The sequence below is a fragment of the Molothrus ater genome, chromosome 3, assembly GCF_012460135.2.
Source record: "Molothrus ater isolate BHLD 08-10-18 breed brown headed cowbird chromosome 3, BPBGC_Mater_1.1, whole genome shotgun sequence".
In the NCBI taxonomy this organism is placed as follows: domain Eukaryota; kingdom Metazoa; phylum Chordata; class Aves; order Passeriformes; family Icteridae; genus Molothrus; species Molothrus ater.
Genome location: NC_050480.2, coordinates 69,572,719 through 69,588,017, shown reverse-complemented (window position 1 = coordinate 69,588,017; position 15,299 = coordinate 69,572,719). Strand labels below are relative to the sequence as shown.

At 40.7% G+C, this 15,299-nt stretch overlaps 2 protein-coding genes across 2 annotated transcripts in view; one reads left to right on the top strand and one right to left on the bottom strand.

The window, feature by feature from the left end:
* ADGRF5 (adhesion G protein-coupled receptor F5) overlaps positions 1-5,380 on the top strand; it is a 46,950-nt gene extending 41,570 nt beyond the window's left edge. The window contains exon 23 of the transcript XR_008508282.1: positions 4,398-5,380. The gene's annotated coding sequence lies outside the window, so the exon portion shown is untranslated. The remainder of the gene's footprint in view (positions 1-4,397) is intronic.
* MEP1A (meprin A subunit alpha) lies at positions 212-13,338 on the bottom strand. Its single transcript, XM_036380605.1, has 14 exons — positions 13,270-13,338; positions 13,161-13,185; positions 13,016-13,063; positions 12,309-12,349; positions 12,124-12,202; positions 11,686-11,803; positions 10,166-10,341; positions 8,314-8,535; positions 7,229-7,378; positions 4,404-4,619; positions 3,069-3,527; positions 1,510-1,680; positions 759-966; positions 212-392 (listed from the first exon to the last, which is right to left on the bottom strand). Exons 1-14 carry the CDS (start codon positions 13,336-13,338, stop codon positions 245-247), a joined length of 2,130 nt encoding a protein of 709 aa, XP_036236498.1. The 3' UTR covers positions 212-244.
* Between the last annotated feature and the right edge of the window lie 1,961 nt (positions 13,339-15,299).

Genomic DNA, 15,299 nt, shown 5'->3' with positions numbered 1-15,299 from the left:
ATGAAGAAACAAAACTTTCAAAATACACACAAGAAAGGGAGTGTATGAATTTTTATCAGACAGCAGCTTTACATGACACACTTTAACTGCCACATCCCTCAGAAAAAAAAACAGATTGCTGCCAAGCCGCTGGCAGAGCTTTTCATCCATATGATAACTGGTTTTCTCCAAGTTACATTCATCATTTTTCATTGAAAATGGGTGTCTTATGAACCACGTTGAAATTTGTGCCCCCTGCAGTTCTTTATCTTCTAGCCATCATAGAAACGAGGACGACAGTTAAGACAATGGTTCCAGCAATTCCACCAATCAACATTCCCAGGATGTTCCCATGGACTTGCCTTGACTGACACCTCTCCCCAGTGAAGAAGAAGGCTTGTTCTGATGGGCACCTGGGAAAACAAAGCACAGATTCAGTGGATCAGGAGCCTTGTCATGCCCTCACCCCAAGGTCCTCACACTCACTATCCCAGATGAGCAGTTCCCATTGGAGGGGTTCAAGTCACAACATTCCTACCTTGTTAGGAGGCTATTTATACACCCTGGAAGCACCACAGAATGGGGCTTCTTTGCTTTATGCTGAGAACCCTGCCCTCCTGGCTCCTGGTAGGAGCTAGCAACTGTGGTAAAGTACTTTGTTTCTACTACTCCTTGATGACCTGATGGCTTAGGCCTCCGAGGTCTGTAGCTCTGAGTATTTTTTAGCTGCATTACTTGAAGAAGAAGGCCAGGACAAGGAGGGAGGAGGTCTGTGGTACCTGCAGCTTGCTTTTCCTTTCACATTCACACAGACTCCATCATTCTGACAAGGGTTTGGGTCACATGGGTCTGGCAGATAAGGCAGCTGGTCTTGGACGGGCTCCATGTCCTCGGCTGCTCTCTTCTGCCTTTCAAGCACGAGGCCTTCCATTAGGGCAGATTGCACAGGCTCAACAGGAACTTCTGTGTTATTGAGGTGAATTATATCTTTAAAAAAAGGAGAAAGACATCAGAATCAGTCAATGATGCTATATGTAGCATGCCTTAAATCAGGGGCTCACAGGATGCTTTCTAGACCGGAGGATGCTCCTTGTCCATTTTCCCTTTACAGAGCTCTTGCTGTACCACCACAAGTTCTGTGTATTTAAAGCACAAGATAGAAAATAATATTGATATTACAGAAACTAGTTAGGTAAATCTGTGATGTTCTATGAGGCTGTTCTATTTGGAAACAAACACAGTGGGGATGGCCTTTAGTATGTTTGGTGCTTAGAAAGGACATAGCTACTGGTCAGGGTGCTTAAAGGTGTCCAAGAAGTTCACATTTCAAAACTCACTGCCATTTAGATCCCTCTTAACTCACAATCACTTTAGTCAACCTCACATACCTGACACTAAGACACAGAAATGCTTTTTAAAATTGATCCCCATTAGAAGAGATCTTGGAGACAGGTGTCAAGAATTATTTGAATGTATGAAAATAGAACGAATCACCTATTTTGTAAGGAGAATCAGGAAAGGGGTCCTTACCATTAAATTCTGCAAAAATAATAAGGTCATCATTTTTCAGGAAGCTTCTCCGTCTCAGCTGGCTGTGAGATATGAAGTTACTCCAACCCCAGGCTACACTTCTGTTGCAATTGCACGACTCATCAAACCTTCCAGCAACTGATGGCTTATCCCATATTATAGTTCCACTATCTGCAAAGAGAAAATGAGAACCACTAAGTCGTGCAGCTCAAAGCATGATTTGACTTTTTCCTGCATTACTGTGTTAAAGGCAATTTATGCTATAAAATCAAGTTCAGGCCTGAAATTCCCAAACAAACCCCAGAGGACTAACAAACTAAAGGTGCCAGGTGATCTTCAGGTTAGGTCTGCATGAGGATTCTAAGTCTATGTGAGGCCATTGAAATTCCACAACTTCTCTTTCCCTGAGAATTAAACAAACACAAACTGCCTCCTCATGGTTACCAGCTAAGAGTTCCCTCCTGAGTAAGGACACCCCCAGACCAGTTTGTAGGTACCTATGGTTTAGAATTTAGCTGATTTTTGTCATTACTATGATTTTTTTTAAACATATTCATATTTAGGGTTTAAAAACTCCTACTTAAAAAGTATGTACTTAAAATCCACTAGAAAAAAGTAGAAAGAGATGAAGATTCATGTGTAGTATTTTATTCTGCACCAAACTCAGTTTTGTCCTATTATTCTTATTTCTATCATAGAATCACAGAAAAGTTTGGATTGGAAGGTACCTAAAAGATCATATCATTCCAACCCCCTGCCATGGGCAGGGACACCTTCCACTAAAATAGGTTGCTCCAAGTCCCATCCAGCCTGGCCTTGAGTCCTTCCAGAGATGGGGTATCCACAGTTTTTCTGGGCAGCCTGTTCCAGTGCCCCACCATCCTCACTGTAAAGAATTTCTTCCTAGTATCCAATCTAAACCTGCTCTCTTTCAGTTTGAAGACAATTCCCTTTTGTCCTGGCACTCTGCTTTTGTAAATTGTCTCTCTCCATTTTTCTTGCAGGCTCCCTTCAGGTACTGGAACGCCACAATTAGGTCCCCCTGATTGTTCAGCCTTCTATTCTCCAGGCTGAACAATTCTGAATTAACACATCCATGAGAAAGGGTGAATGTTGTGCATTCAAACCATGTAGGCTGAGGTTCCCTGAGCGCATGTTGAAGTTGTCTGAGCCTCCAAATGCAGTTTTAACTTAAATTATAGTTTAGTGACAGAATACTGCACCCTGCTGTCATTCCATCAACCTGTGGTGATATGTCACCTATCACAATGGGCAAACCACATGTAGAAAGGGAATTACCAGCTCTTGGGAAAAATCTATATATAGAGTCAAGGTCAGATATCCCATAATAACATCAACCTTATATATGTCACTTTTTATCTTATACAATCTTTCACACGCAGGAATTCTGAGTCCCACACAGGGAAGATGTGCACAGCAAAGTGTCCCAAATTGGGAAACATGGCCAAAGTTTCTCAGCTCTGAGTCCTACACTCAGTCCTCTTACTCAGATTCCTTGGCTGTCATTGACAACATTCCTCCAGGCAGACATCCCTTACCTGAGCTAACATGGTCCTTGCTTGTGGTGAAGCTTTTGCTCGAGGACATCCTTTTCAGGACATCGGGGTCCTGGTCCAGCACTGTGAGTGTGACCTGGCGGTTCAGAGCCGGCCACTCCAGAACTGCATCGTTCTCTCCACTGCACAGGTGGAAGGCAACACGAGCATAGCTACTGTTCTGGAAGTTGGGCAACACGCTGATGCCAAACCCATAACCCTCAGGGCTGTAAAACCGGGGGCTTTCAACAAGGCTGATGGATGAGTTCTCAAGGATTTTGCTGAAGTTGCGAATGACCCACACAGCTGTGGGACAGGGGGTCTCTGTCAGAGTCACATCATCAATGGCAATCCCACCCAGTGAAGAGCTGGGGTTGCCCTTCAGCCCCTGGAAGAGGTAACGGAATTTCTTCTGAGCATTGAGGGTTATGTGGGCAATCTTCCAGTTGGAGTCACTGTCCGCTTTGGTAAAAGGAAAGAAAAATATTTCCATCAGTGGGATTAGAGACATTATGAAGCAACTTGCCCCTAACTGTCCATCCCAGCTGGACTTTTAGACAAATGGATCCCTCACAGAGTCCTGAAGGCCAGAGATCTTAAGTTGATATTGTGACCATAATATATCCACATTGTTTTGTCATCTAAATGCTTTGGACATGTTGTACAAGGAATTCCTCACATGTGAGGGAATGACAGCCTCCAATACAAAGGACAACAGCCTAAGGGCTAAGATTAAACAAGAGGATGGGAATCAATGACCCAATGTGTTCCTGACAATTTTTCATGTATTTATCCTTCACTGTAAACTGCTGTAGCCTCATGTAGGCAGGTTATGACAGGTCTTGTGTTCTGACCGCATAAATCACATGGAGCTTCAGTGGCTAAGTTTGTCCTATTTAGCAAATCACCCAAAGTGGGAATCCAGTTCACATTTCCAAAACTGCATATGCTTTTCCCAACTATCTAAAAATCAGTCTGGGATTCTTATTGACTGCAAAGGAGCACAGGTATTTTACACCTGAATAGCCCACTCTTAGATCATATAGCAGCCAGTGGAGACACAGTCACTTGGTCTTCAGCATGGCCTGGGGTCCCTCTCAGTCACTGAGTGCAACTTAATATTAGGAATGTTGTGACTTCTGCTGTGAAGCACTAAAATTACATTATTACAAGCCACAATTTCTCTGCTAAATGTGCTCATGTAATACCAAAATTCTTAGCTGTATTGCAAGGTATTCTGGTAACTTCAGGAAAATCTTTTGGTTTCTGAGTCAGTCATGGGCAGAGTAAGACAACTCATCCTCTTTACTCAAATGTTCATCTTATTTCCAGGATTACCTTGAAAGGTTTGAATTTTCCTCATCTTACGAATGTTCCCAGTGCCATCATCCTCTTTCAGCCAGATGATCAGCTTGTCAGAAGGGCTTCCTGTGGTCCTGTAGAAGAACTGGAGGCACTGCTGAGTTCTCTTTGGATAAAGGATTCGGGACTCTAGGATTGCCACCTCATCAGCCTGGCCAGAGTTGGTGTTGAAGTACATGAAGTAGCCAGCATCTGGGAATAAAGGGTAGTCTGTCACTGCCTGTTTACACATTTCCTGCAAAGCTGCATGGTGTAAATTCATCATTTCATCTGAACTCTTTTAGTAAACAGAAGAGCAGTACTTAGCATGAACAATAAAGGAAATGACACGTGACAACCATCCAAGACAGACTGGGATAAGAACAGGAGTAGCAGTTCAGCATATATATGGAACTCACTGCTGTCAGCTCATGTCAGTTGTGCATTTGTTGGTCTAATTGGAATTTGGATTCCTCAGGAATGTCAGAGATATATGAAGCAGAGAATTCAGTGTTGACTACAAGCAATAAGGAGATACATTTTTTTTACTTGATTTATACTGAAGATAATCTAAAAATGAGATCTTAGAGGTCATGTACTATATTACCTTGTAAAGAGTAAGATAATTTCTTATCAGCAATAAAGATAATAAAGAGGGGTTGGACACAAAACACTGTCCTGACCTTGAACATGCAGAAGGTCTATTTTTACAGCTTGCCCAAACACTTCAAAACTCAATGACTCACCATAAGAAAATTACTTAAGAATTCCTGCTCATCTATTTCCCATTAACATTTTTGAAGTGTTCTTTTCTTTAATTTTGAAGTGTCTACTTTTATCCTCATACTTACAAGGATTCACCATTTGCACACCTATCATATCTTGGTATCACACAAAATTTTCTGGATTTATCTGTATTGTGTTGCTTTTTAGTTATTCAATTTAGTCAATGATTAAATTAATAAGTTAATTTTTTTTAGCTGTTGTGTGAAAGTTCCATGGACTTTTGTCCAAGATAACATATCTTAGAATCACAGGATGGTTTGGGTTGGAAAGAACCTCAAGATCATCTTGTTCCAACAGTTATACCTGCAGCTGAATAAAGGCAGTGCAGCTTCCTGCAGGGTTAGTGAAGGGTCTTGAACTGCTTATCAGGTTCTCTCTAATCAGTCAGGGGAATTATCTTCATTCCCTTCCATATGGTAGCAGTATTTTGAACTCATGTCCACAGAAACCTTCCTAGAGATTGTTCTATGCAATGTATGACACTTAACCAACAGTTAAACTTATTTTAGTTTTAAGGGTATTAAATCCAAGTATGATCACTCTTGCCCCAAGTGAGAAGCAGGGCTGTGAGCCTGTTGTTGCAATTGTTATAGTAACAAACACCCAAATGATCTAGACTCTACCTGCTTTTCCATAAGAAAGTCAAATAAAGGCAATATTAAGTACCTATGGCAATTAGAATATGGCAGACTTCAGCAGACTCCCTAAATGTTTAGCTGAACTTTCCCTCCTTCAGTTTAGCCAGCAATAAGTCAAATACCCAGAATATCAAAACTATCTGGGGAAAATAGGATCCATCTATGTTAGAAACTTAGGATTTGCCCCCATTTGAAATTATTGCAGAACCAGTTCTCAAAAATGTCAGAAATTCCTGATGGTGTCAATAACCCTTTGGAGGTGCCAAAAGGAGAGACACTCCCTTCCCATGCAATTCATTTCTACACTCTGGAGATCCTCAGAGGTACCCACCCCTCTCCATTAACTCTTGAAAAAAACATTGATGCTTATTTTGTACTGAGTCACTGGATGTTAAAACCTAAGGGCACATTAAGTGCCCAGCTCAGGCAGATGTGATCATCTCAAAAACTCATTTAAATTATCTTTTTCAGTTACAATTGTACTGTACGGGGTAAGAAAGAGGTGAGAAATAATTAAGAATTTGTAATGAGCTGAGGGTTAGAAGCATGTGTTTCTAGAAAATATCAGGTGGTTTTCTTGAGTTATATTCTTGGGCCTGATCCATGGCTACCAGCATTATAAAAGGTTGTTAACAACAACAATTATAAAGGTTGCTAATAACACCTGTTATTTCGAGTTAGTGGGTCATTTGAGGGGAATAAACTACTCCTGAGTTGCAGCAAGACAAAGAGTAACAAAGCACAAAGGAATGTGCTTTAAGTCAGGAGTCATTCTCCTTCTACTGAGCCAAAATTTACCACAGAAGTCTCTTTTATCTTGGAATTGTGTAGTAGTTTACCCTCTCTAAACAATGACAAATTCAGCTATTTCTTTTCAGGACTGCCTGTTGGGAATTAATCCTTATTCTCAGCTGTAAACTAGCACACTGTGACTGAGACTCACTGCTCTATTTTTGAGAATGTCTTCCTTTGAAAAATGGTGAAATTACCACATCAAAATAAAAATTATCCCTGAACTCCTATCATAAAACCTTTGCAACTTTCTTCTACTTCCAGAACTAGAATTCCACAAGCTTAACTTCCCATTTGCATTGCAAACACAACATTTATGAGTGGCAACAAGTGCTGTATGATTCTTATAATGAGGTAATATAACTCTCACACAGACCTTGGAAGTTGCAGTAAATTGTCCAGGTTATATTTAAAAGACCTCTAGTTCAGATTGTTCCTTGTCCCCTTTGATCTTCCTGGTGTGGACAACATTCCACTACATTAAAAAAGTTTGGTGTGAGTGGGAATGCAAACACTGTCTAGAGTCTTTACCAACTTCTCTGAATCCATTATTGTAGTCAGCCTGGGGAAACCCAGCTCAGAAAGTGTTTTGTTCCCTTCTTTTACCTCTACAGTGCCCAGAAAGTGTGTGGTCCTCCTGCCCCATCACACTGCCCTGTTGGTGGACCCAGTCTTGGTCATGCTTGGTGCCCTGGATCATACCACAGATGTTTTCAAGCTCAAAAGAACACTGGTCCAAAAAGGTGTGAGTTGAAGCTGAAAAAAAATACACACATGGTCACCTCAGAGTGAGCTTCTAGCTCATTAAAATTTCTTCTTTAATTTAGGAGGGGTTTGTTTACAGTAGTATAACCATCCTGTGGAGAAGACAGCCCTCCCGTTAGCAGATGTGAGCCCAATGACTCAGAAGAGGAAGCATTTCATTCCTGGAGGGATTCCCTGAATAAAGACAACAATCTTTGACCTCTTTGCAGAAGGTTAATTAGCCCCCCGTGGCAGTGGCAGACGGTGACTGTCTTTGCACCTCTTTGCCAGCCTTGGTGTATTTAACCATTCCTCAGCTGAGGTTATTGTTCTTCATAGCAGTTCTCTCATTAACCTGAGCTCTGTCCTTCCACTCCAAGCAAAGTCCAACCAGTTACCTTGGGCTGGTTCAGATGAGTTTGCCTTCAAGGTGACGTTTCTGCTGGCAACACCAAGGGGACAATAACTTCTCATGAACAACCATGATCAGTGATAATATCTTCACCAGCTCAGCAAACACCTAGGCAGTGTGGGACTCTAGACCTAGCCAATCTCAGGTGCAAAATAATCTGATTAAGTCCAAATGTCAGTAAAAGAGGACAAAGTGCAGTTGCATTCACCTCAAAAAGTACAACAAGGCTGCCCACACACCACAGGCAGAACACAACCACAGGTCTCAACTTCTGGGAGCAGCACAGAAGAAAAAGTGTGGATGGTTTGACTTTCCTTGACTAATCTTTCCTATACTAATGACAGTGAGAAGAGCCAAAAAGGGATGAGAAGGGAACAAACTGATTGTGTTTATCTGCACACTACAGGTCCTGTCCCATGCCTCTTCAAGCACATCTGAGACGAGCTTTTGTGAGTTTAGAGACATAAAGGAGGTGAACCAGCCTGGCTCAAGTACAACCGAAGAAATTGTTTGCCATGGTCAAATTCTGACTTACTGCAGTTGTACATGCGATTCAGTCTTTCCAAGTCAATGGCACTGAAGTCTAGACGTTGTCCAATAATGTCATCAAACACTGGTATCTTTGCTGTGATTGTGGGGACACTTTCATTTTTGTTAAATGAAAGTGGTTCATAGTGCATCAGTGATTCGTAGTCATAGGGGGTGTTCAGATCAGTGATGTAGGTGTCATCATACTTCACAAAATTGTGCTCTTTGCCTGGTAAAAGAACAGAAAAGTGCTTCTTTTTTGGAGAAAATGGAAAGGAAATGGCATTACCATGTCCCTTTGGATACAGTTATCTAAGGCACAAATTATATACCCCAAAGCAATTACTTCACAACAAAATATTAAAACTTAGCAAGATTTGTGTTTGCCATTTGGACAGCAAAGAAGAGCCTTTGTACTGCATTTCCATTACTGAAGTAACAGATGACTTCAGTAAATTCAAAAATTAATATCAATGGGCTGTAAAGAATGGAATACATAGGAGGTGAGATTAGAATTAATAGGAATGGTTTAACAGTAATGATCCTGAAGGATTAAGTTTAAGGATTAATATACTCCATTCCAGAATCTGTGAATATTGATGCAAACATTTTCCAGGTATTAGATCATATATGGAGAAGGAGAGGCCCTGAAACTCATAAAGGAAACAAATATGAAAGCCCAGAAGTGTCTTCAGGTTCTGCTCTTCTTTGAAATAAATAATGCTCTAGCAATCTCTGGGGAAAAAGATATTTTTACCCTAGATTTACAACACTTATATGATATATCTACTGAAATGGCTTTTTGGAAACAGGTTTCTCATGGTTTCTTGGTGAAGTAATTTGTACTTAGAGAAAGTTTTTCATTATGAAGGTGTCTGCTAGGGCAAAAAGAGGGAGTCATTTCACATGCTTTGGTATAGAAGTAAAAAGAGCTTGCCGGCATTTACAATTGCAAATAATGTTTTCAGAATATTTGGCATTCTTTTTCAAAGACAAAACAGCACACGACTGTGTTGGTGGGTAATTACACTTTCTCTGCTTAACAGCTGCCCTCCCCTTCTGCAAATCACAAACATCTTCAGTTCAAGGCTTGAGATTATATGGAGCTTAGAATTGTTTTCTTACAGAGACTTGAATTGCACCTTTTATCAAAATTTTTTTTAAAACCCTCTTCTAGTCACTCTTTTTCAAATATATCATTGTTATGTAATAGAGAATCAGATATCACAGGGGACAACAGGAAAAACTGTCTAGGGATCAGGGAGACTGTGAAGAGTTTGTTGAAACTCATAAAGGTCCTGAATATGGTGATACTAAACCTGAAGGCAAGAGTCTGCAGACACACCTGGATAGGAGAGAGCAAGACAGAGCCATACTTCATATTTCCAATGTGATCTAATCATTTTAAGGGTTTTTTCATGTGCAAAGTGAACATTTTTAGTTTCAGGAAAGCCTGAATCTCTGAATATAAAACCTTTCAGATTTTGAAAGGATCTTGGCCTACAGAAGAGCTACCTCAAAACTCATAATCTAAATAAGTTTACAATTTGCATTACATGGCAAAAGGAAATAGATTCATAGAGGGGAAGTAATTTGTATAAAATAAGAGAACAGAGCAGTCCAAGAGCCAAGGGGAAATAAAGTCCTGATTTCCAAGCAGGGTCTCTCTCTTCTGTCCTTAAACAATGTCCGGGTTTGACCAGAGAAGTTGTACCAAAATTTCTTAATTACAGTAGTCTCAGATGTGGCTCACTGTTTTCTAAAATTCTACCCTTAGGAAGGTCTTTAAATCTAGAAGTGAAAATGGGATATTGATAAATCTACACTTTTGAAAATGTAACTCGAACGTTAAAACCCACCTGCAATAATTTCATCCCACCAGATATTGACGTAGTCATCCCGGTCCATCCTCGACTGCTCATGGTAAAATCCCAAAGCGTGCAGGATCTCATGTTCCACAATTGCTCTGTAGTCACACCCTGACCCAATTGAGAGGTTCTGTCCAGTCTGCAGGTCCCCCACCATGGACCAACACCTGAGAAAAAGGGAGAGCTTACTCTCTGTTCAGTTGTTTTCTTCTCAGTATTTAACTTTTCAATCTGCTCACTGGATTTAGAGTAAGATTGTAAAAGTTTTTAATATGAAAGGAGTCACATAAAACATTATTTGGATGCTGACCATGTGCCTCGATACCCTAAAAATACTCCAGCCTGAAAGCAGACTAAGCCCCAGAAACTATCACTTCATTACTTATCCTCTGTGTGAGGGAAGATCATCCTGCGTTTTTGAAAGCCAAACCAGAAGTTTTGTCCTGCATCAGCTGCCATTTGGCCAAGAAACATAAAACACGCAACCTACATGGAAACAGTAAATTCATTGAAACAGGCTGAGCATTTTTGTAATAACTTGAGCTAGAGAAAAGACCCAGGAGTACTTAGAACAGCAACATTTGGTCCTTTTTAACAGCAACCATGCTTTGCATTGGCCAGAGGTGTGAAAATACATTTCTAGTATTAAGATCTTCAACACTGACTTGTCAAAAATCATGGTGCTTGTAAACTTGTAAGAGAAGTGTTGTAGGACACTCAAGAGCTGAAGGCAGAAACATGAACTTCTGGGAAAACAAGAAATATTCACACCTGATACAGTGAGATTTTTGTGCTTTTCTACATTTTCTTCCAAAACATACTTAGCTGTAGGAAATAAATCCTTTCAGTTCTTGAAAAACTTGACTCTCTGTGCATAAAACCCTTTCAGATTTTGAGAGACCATTCATTAACAAGGAGCCATATCAAAACAATAGAAATATTATAATAGATTGTCTTTCCACTTCTTTTCTTTTCTTTTCTTTTCTTTTCTTTTCTTTTCTTTTCTTTTCTTTTCTTTTCTTTTCTTTTCTTTTCTTTTCTTTTCTTTTCTTTTCTTTTCTTTTCTTTTCTTTTCTTTTCTTTTCTTTTCTTTTCTTTTCTTTTCTTTTTTTTCTCTTTCCTTTTCTTTTTTTTTTCTTCTTTTTTTGTCTGCCTTCCAAAAATTCCCAGACTTTACTTCTAGTTATTCACATTCACATTCTTGGTAAGTTAAAAGGATGTACATGGAGGTCTTCATCAAAATGGAAAACAACCCTAGATGGAAAAGTGGAAGTAGTTGATGAAAACCCAGAGAGGCTGGGATTCACCTTCAGAACTCATCCTCCAAACAGCAGTCAGCAGAGGGAGCAGCTGCTTGCAAGCTTTTTGTCTAAGAATATAAGGCGAGCTGTTTTCCTGGTGGCCTCTTTTTGTCTGCTGACAGCAAACCTTTAGACTGCTGAAGTCAAATGGAATGAGCTCCCAGCTGATTCTACACGGCAAAACTAAACAGAAATTGATATTACCCTTACCCATCTTGCTTGCTAAAGAAAATGTACGTTCTTTCTCCCTCATATGGCTTGAAATCAATGCAGGACTTCAGGCGGAACATTTCAAATGCCTGGAGAATGACCCCTTTGGCATTCAGGTCTGAAAAACAAGGACTGAACCCTTACTACATTGCAGTTTGTTCACCTTGGAGAGGTAAGATATGTACAGATACACATGTGGAACCAAAGGAAAAATGATTGAAAAGAGAAATTATTGAATTTGATTAAATTGTGGTTTGCTATGTTAGCTGTAGAAGAAAGAAAAACAATTTTGATATAAACAAGACTACAATAAGTAGTTATTAGGGAAGTTTAACATTTTTAATTTGAAACAGTTCTGAAAAAGGGAAAATTTTAATCATAGTGTCTGCAGTGCAAATAAGGATTGGAGATAAAATCTGAATAAAGCATCTGCATTACCTAGGTCATCACCCAGAATATACGGAATGGGGAACTTCCATCTGTAGGTCTCATTTCTTAAGGCATTTCGCTGATTTTTCTGAAAAGGGAATTAACAGCTGGTGATGTACCTACTGTAGGGAGATGGGCTGATTTGTAGCAAAAATACAATTAGGACAAGCAACAGAAAGCTTTTAATTACTTACAGGGAGCAAGATATCACCCTGAAAGAGGTCCAGTCCAGCAGCTGAAATGGTATTTAATCAAAGATAGTGTCAATGAATTTCAAATATATTTCATTTCATAAACCACATTGAACCTGCTTATACAAAGTTAATGTCCTTGGGCATCTACAGAAAATAAATAAGGACCAGGCTCTATACACTGAGTTACAGGTAACAATAAAAGTAACAGCAGTTTCTAGTTTCTACTCGATATTTACTTCATGGCAATGTCTTCTTGGCAGTGCCTTTGTGGTGGCACAATTATCTGTGGTCACCTTTGGTGAGCTCTGCTTGCTCTCAGGCAGTGACAAGAGTCACACAATGGGACAGTGATCACTAAACATCTAAGTTGTGTAGCAAAACATGTTTGCAAAACTTTATAAAAATCATATAGAGATGGACAGAAAATGCAGTTGGGACTGCAGGGTCCTTCCAAATCATACAGTGTTTTTCTGCCTTAGCACCATGGGTCTGTCCAAAATTCAGAAGCAAAAGGCATCTGCATCCTTTGTTCACATAGACTTACAGTCCCGGAAATATTCAGGTGTCACAGAGAGTTCTGAGCTCACTTGATTTTAATTCTCTTGTTACCATGAGCTACCTGACCATCAGTCTCCTTGACAATACTGAAAATTCAGCATTATGCTCACAACTCTTCAGGCCTCATGAGAATTTAGGTGTGAACTCACCCAGGTTGATTTGGGGAATGTCTTTGAATATCTCACCAGCTCCAGCATCTGCAAGACAGTCAAAACATAAAGCGTTCAGATGTGGTGGCTCACAGCAAGCAGAAGGAAATGCTTCAGAACTCAAACCAGCTCACACAGCACTTACCAGCTTCACTGGAGAGCTGTCCCACCTGGAGGAGAGTGGAATACAACCAGTATAAGGTATGAAATGCCTCTGGACTGAGAGGAGCCTATAGAAATCAGGTTTTACTTACAGAGACTGGAGAACCATAGACAGAACACAACAGAAGTGTCACACAGTGTGGGAAGATGCTGGAGCCCATTTTTGCAGTGGGAACAGAAACTGCTCCCTCTCATCTCTGGCAATATATAGGGCACGTTGCTGAGCTTTCCATGGAACTTCAGCCAATAAGCATCAGACTTTCCACCTTTGAAACATTATTATAACAGTTAGATTTCTTCCTGAATGGCACCTGCTGGCATTGCTCTTATCAGCTACCTAAGTCCATTTGAAGGAGCATTGCAGAGAGGAATGTGGCAACTTCATGTCTTCAGTGCAGCTGGTGAAAGACCCACCCAGGCTTCACATAACAGCTTCTCCCTCTGGCCCAAAGTTGCTGACTCCATCCCTTGCATTTGTTTTCTGTCACCATTATCACCTTGACTGCACAGGAGAAAATCCACGCTCTTAGGCAGAATTATTTCAGGTTTATAGCACTCCAGTGCCATTAGAATTTGGCCCAGTGCTGCTTTCAATTAATAATTAACACCCCATTGTAAAGATTAGAAGTAAGAGAGATATGATTATGAATCCCCTGACAGTGTCTTTCCTCAGCTGATCCCATCCCAAATCTGATGGTCCATGCACAACCTGCCACTCTCTGCCTCCGGAACAGTCATTTAGAGCAGTAATCCTTGGCCTTCCAGGTGGGTTTCAGAGATCACAAACTCTTGTCCTGTATCTGGCTATCTTCTTTCTCAGGAACACAGGTCAGGAAGGGCTCCATAAATCTCTAGTTTGCTGTGCATCAGTATTCCCACCGCTCCCATGTGCCCTGGAGTGCCTGAGTGCCTTTAGCTTAGGCATGGAATCCTGCTCCTCCATTTCACATCTGAAATTACAAGTCATGGATGTGAGGATGTTCACCTCCATGTTCAGCAATTAGGTAGAAAAGGGCTTGTGCCATGACACCCCTACCCACAGCACAAGGCAGAGAGCTTGAGTAAGTAGGTTTTGAGTAGGAAATGGGCCTGTCCTAGAAAGAAGTCAGCCCTTCAAGCTAAGCAACATTTTTTTCTCTAAACAAATCAAAGTAGGAATCTATTCATAAGAGATAACATTGCAGAGGAAAAAGTACAGAGATCTTTTCTTGTTTAGAGAAGAAGGGCCCCAGAGCACTAATCCTTCACCTAACATAAATGAATGTTCTTTAACACTTTCTTTTAGGAAGGATTATTGCTGACACCTAAGCTGAACAGGACATACTACTAGCAAAATAAGCATGTCTCAAGATACAGCATGTCAAGGCTGTTTTCACAGGCAAGCAAAGAGGTCAAAACACAGCACCAAGGCCATATTTCCACATGTTTGGCAGTGGATGTGAGAAAGGAAGCAAAAAATGAAGCAAAAGCAGAACTGTCTGAAAACCACTTGGTTTTAGTACCCTTAACTTTAAAACTCAAGAACCTAAAGCAGATGTCTAAAGATAAGTCATTTTGAGAGCATGTATTTGCTTTCATAGATATACATATAGGGGGTCTCTTGGATGCCTTTTAGGCACTGTGCTGGGTTCTAAGGTCTGCCTGGAGCTCTCTCTTCTCCAGGCTGAACAGCCCCAGCTCTCAGCCTGTCTCCACAGCAGAGGGACTCCAGCACCATTTGCATTTTGTCCTCCCTGGAGGGCAATGCATGCACATTATTCCATTGGCTGCAGTTCTGGGAAAAACTCGGTGATGGGAAAAGCTGCTGCTCTTCCACTCTGGGAAGTACAGCAGGTGCCTTTTGGTCTTACTCCACACTGTATGAAGTGCCCAAAATTGCTGTGCACCAGTATTCCCACACCCAAGGGCAGATCCACCCTGGATTCCTAGACACAGGCACTACCTGGTGTCACTAAATGCAGATAATATCTTCTGTTAATCTGCTTGCACTGGTTTTAACTCCAATGTAACACAGAAAAACTCAGACAGAGAAATGTGCTGAAATTCATGTCCTACAAAAACAAATGTCTCCTGAGCTGGAAAACCTGGCATATCACAGTGGCACCAACCACATTTTAATAAA

Coding starts and splice junctions, on each gene's coding strand:
- MEP1A (XM_036380605.1), bottom strand. CDS start 13,338: ATGGGCTCCAGCATCTTCCCACACTGTGTGACACTTCTGTTGTGTTCT. Junction 11,804..12,123: donor TATTCTGGGTGATGACCTAG/GTAATGCAGATG, acceptor CTTGTTTTTCAG/ACCTGAATGCCAAAGGGGTC. Junction 4,620..7,228: donor ACTTTCTGGGCACTGTAGAG/GTAAAAGAAGGG, acceptor CTTTATTCCCAG/ATGCTGGCTACTTCATGTAC.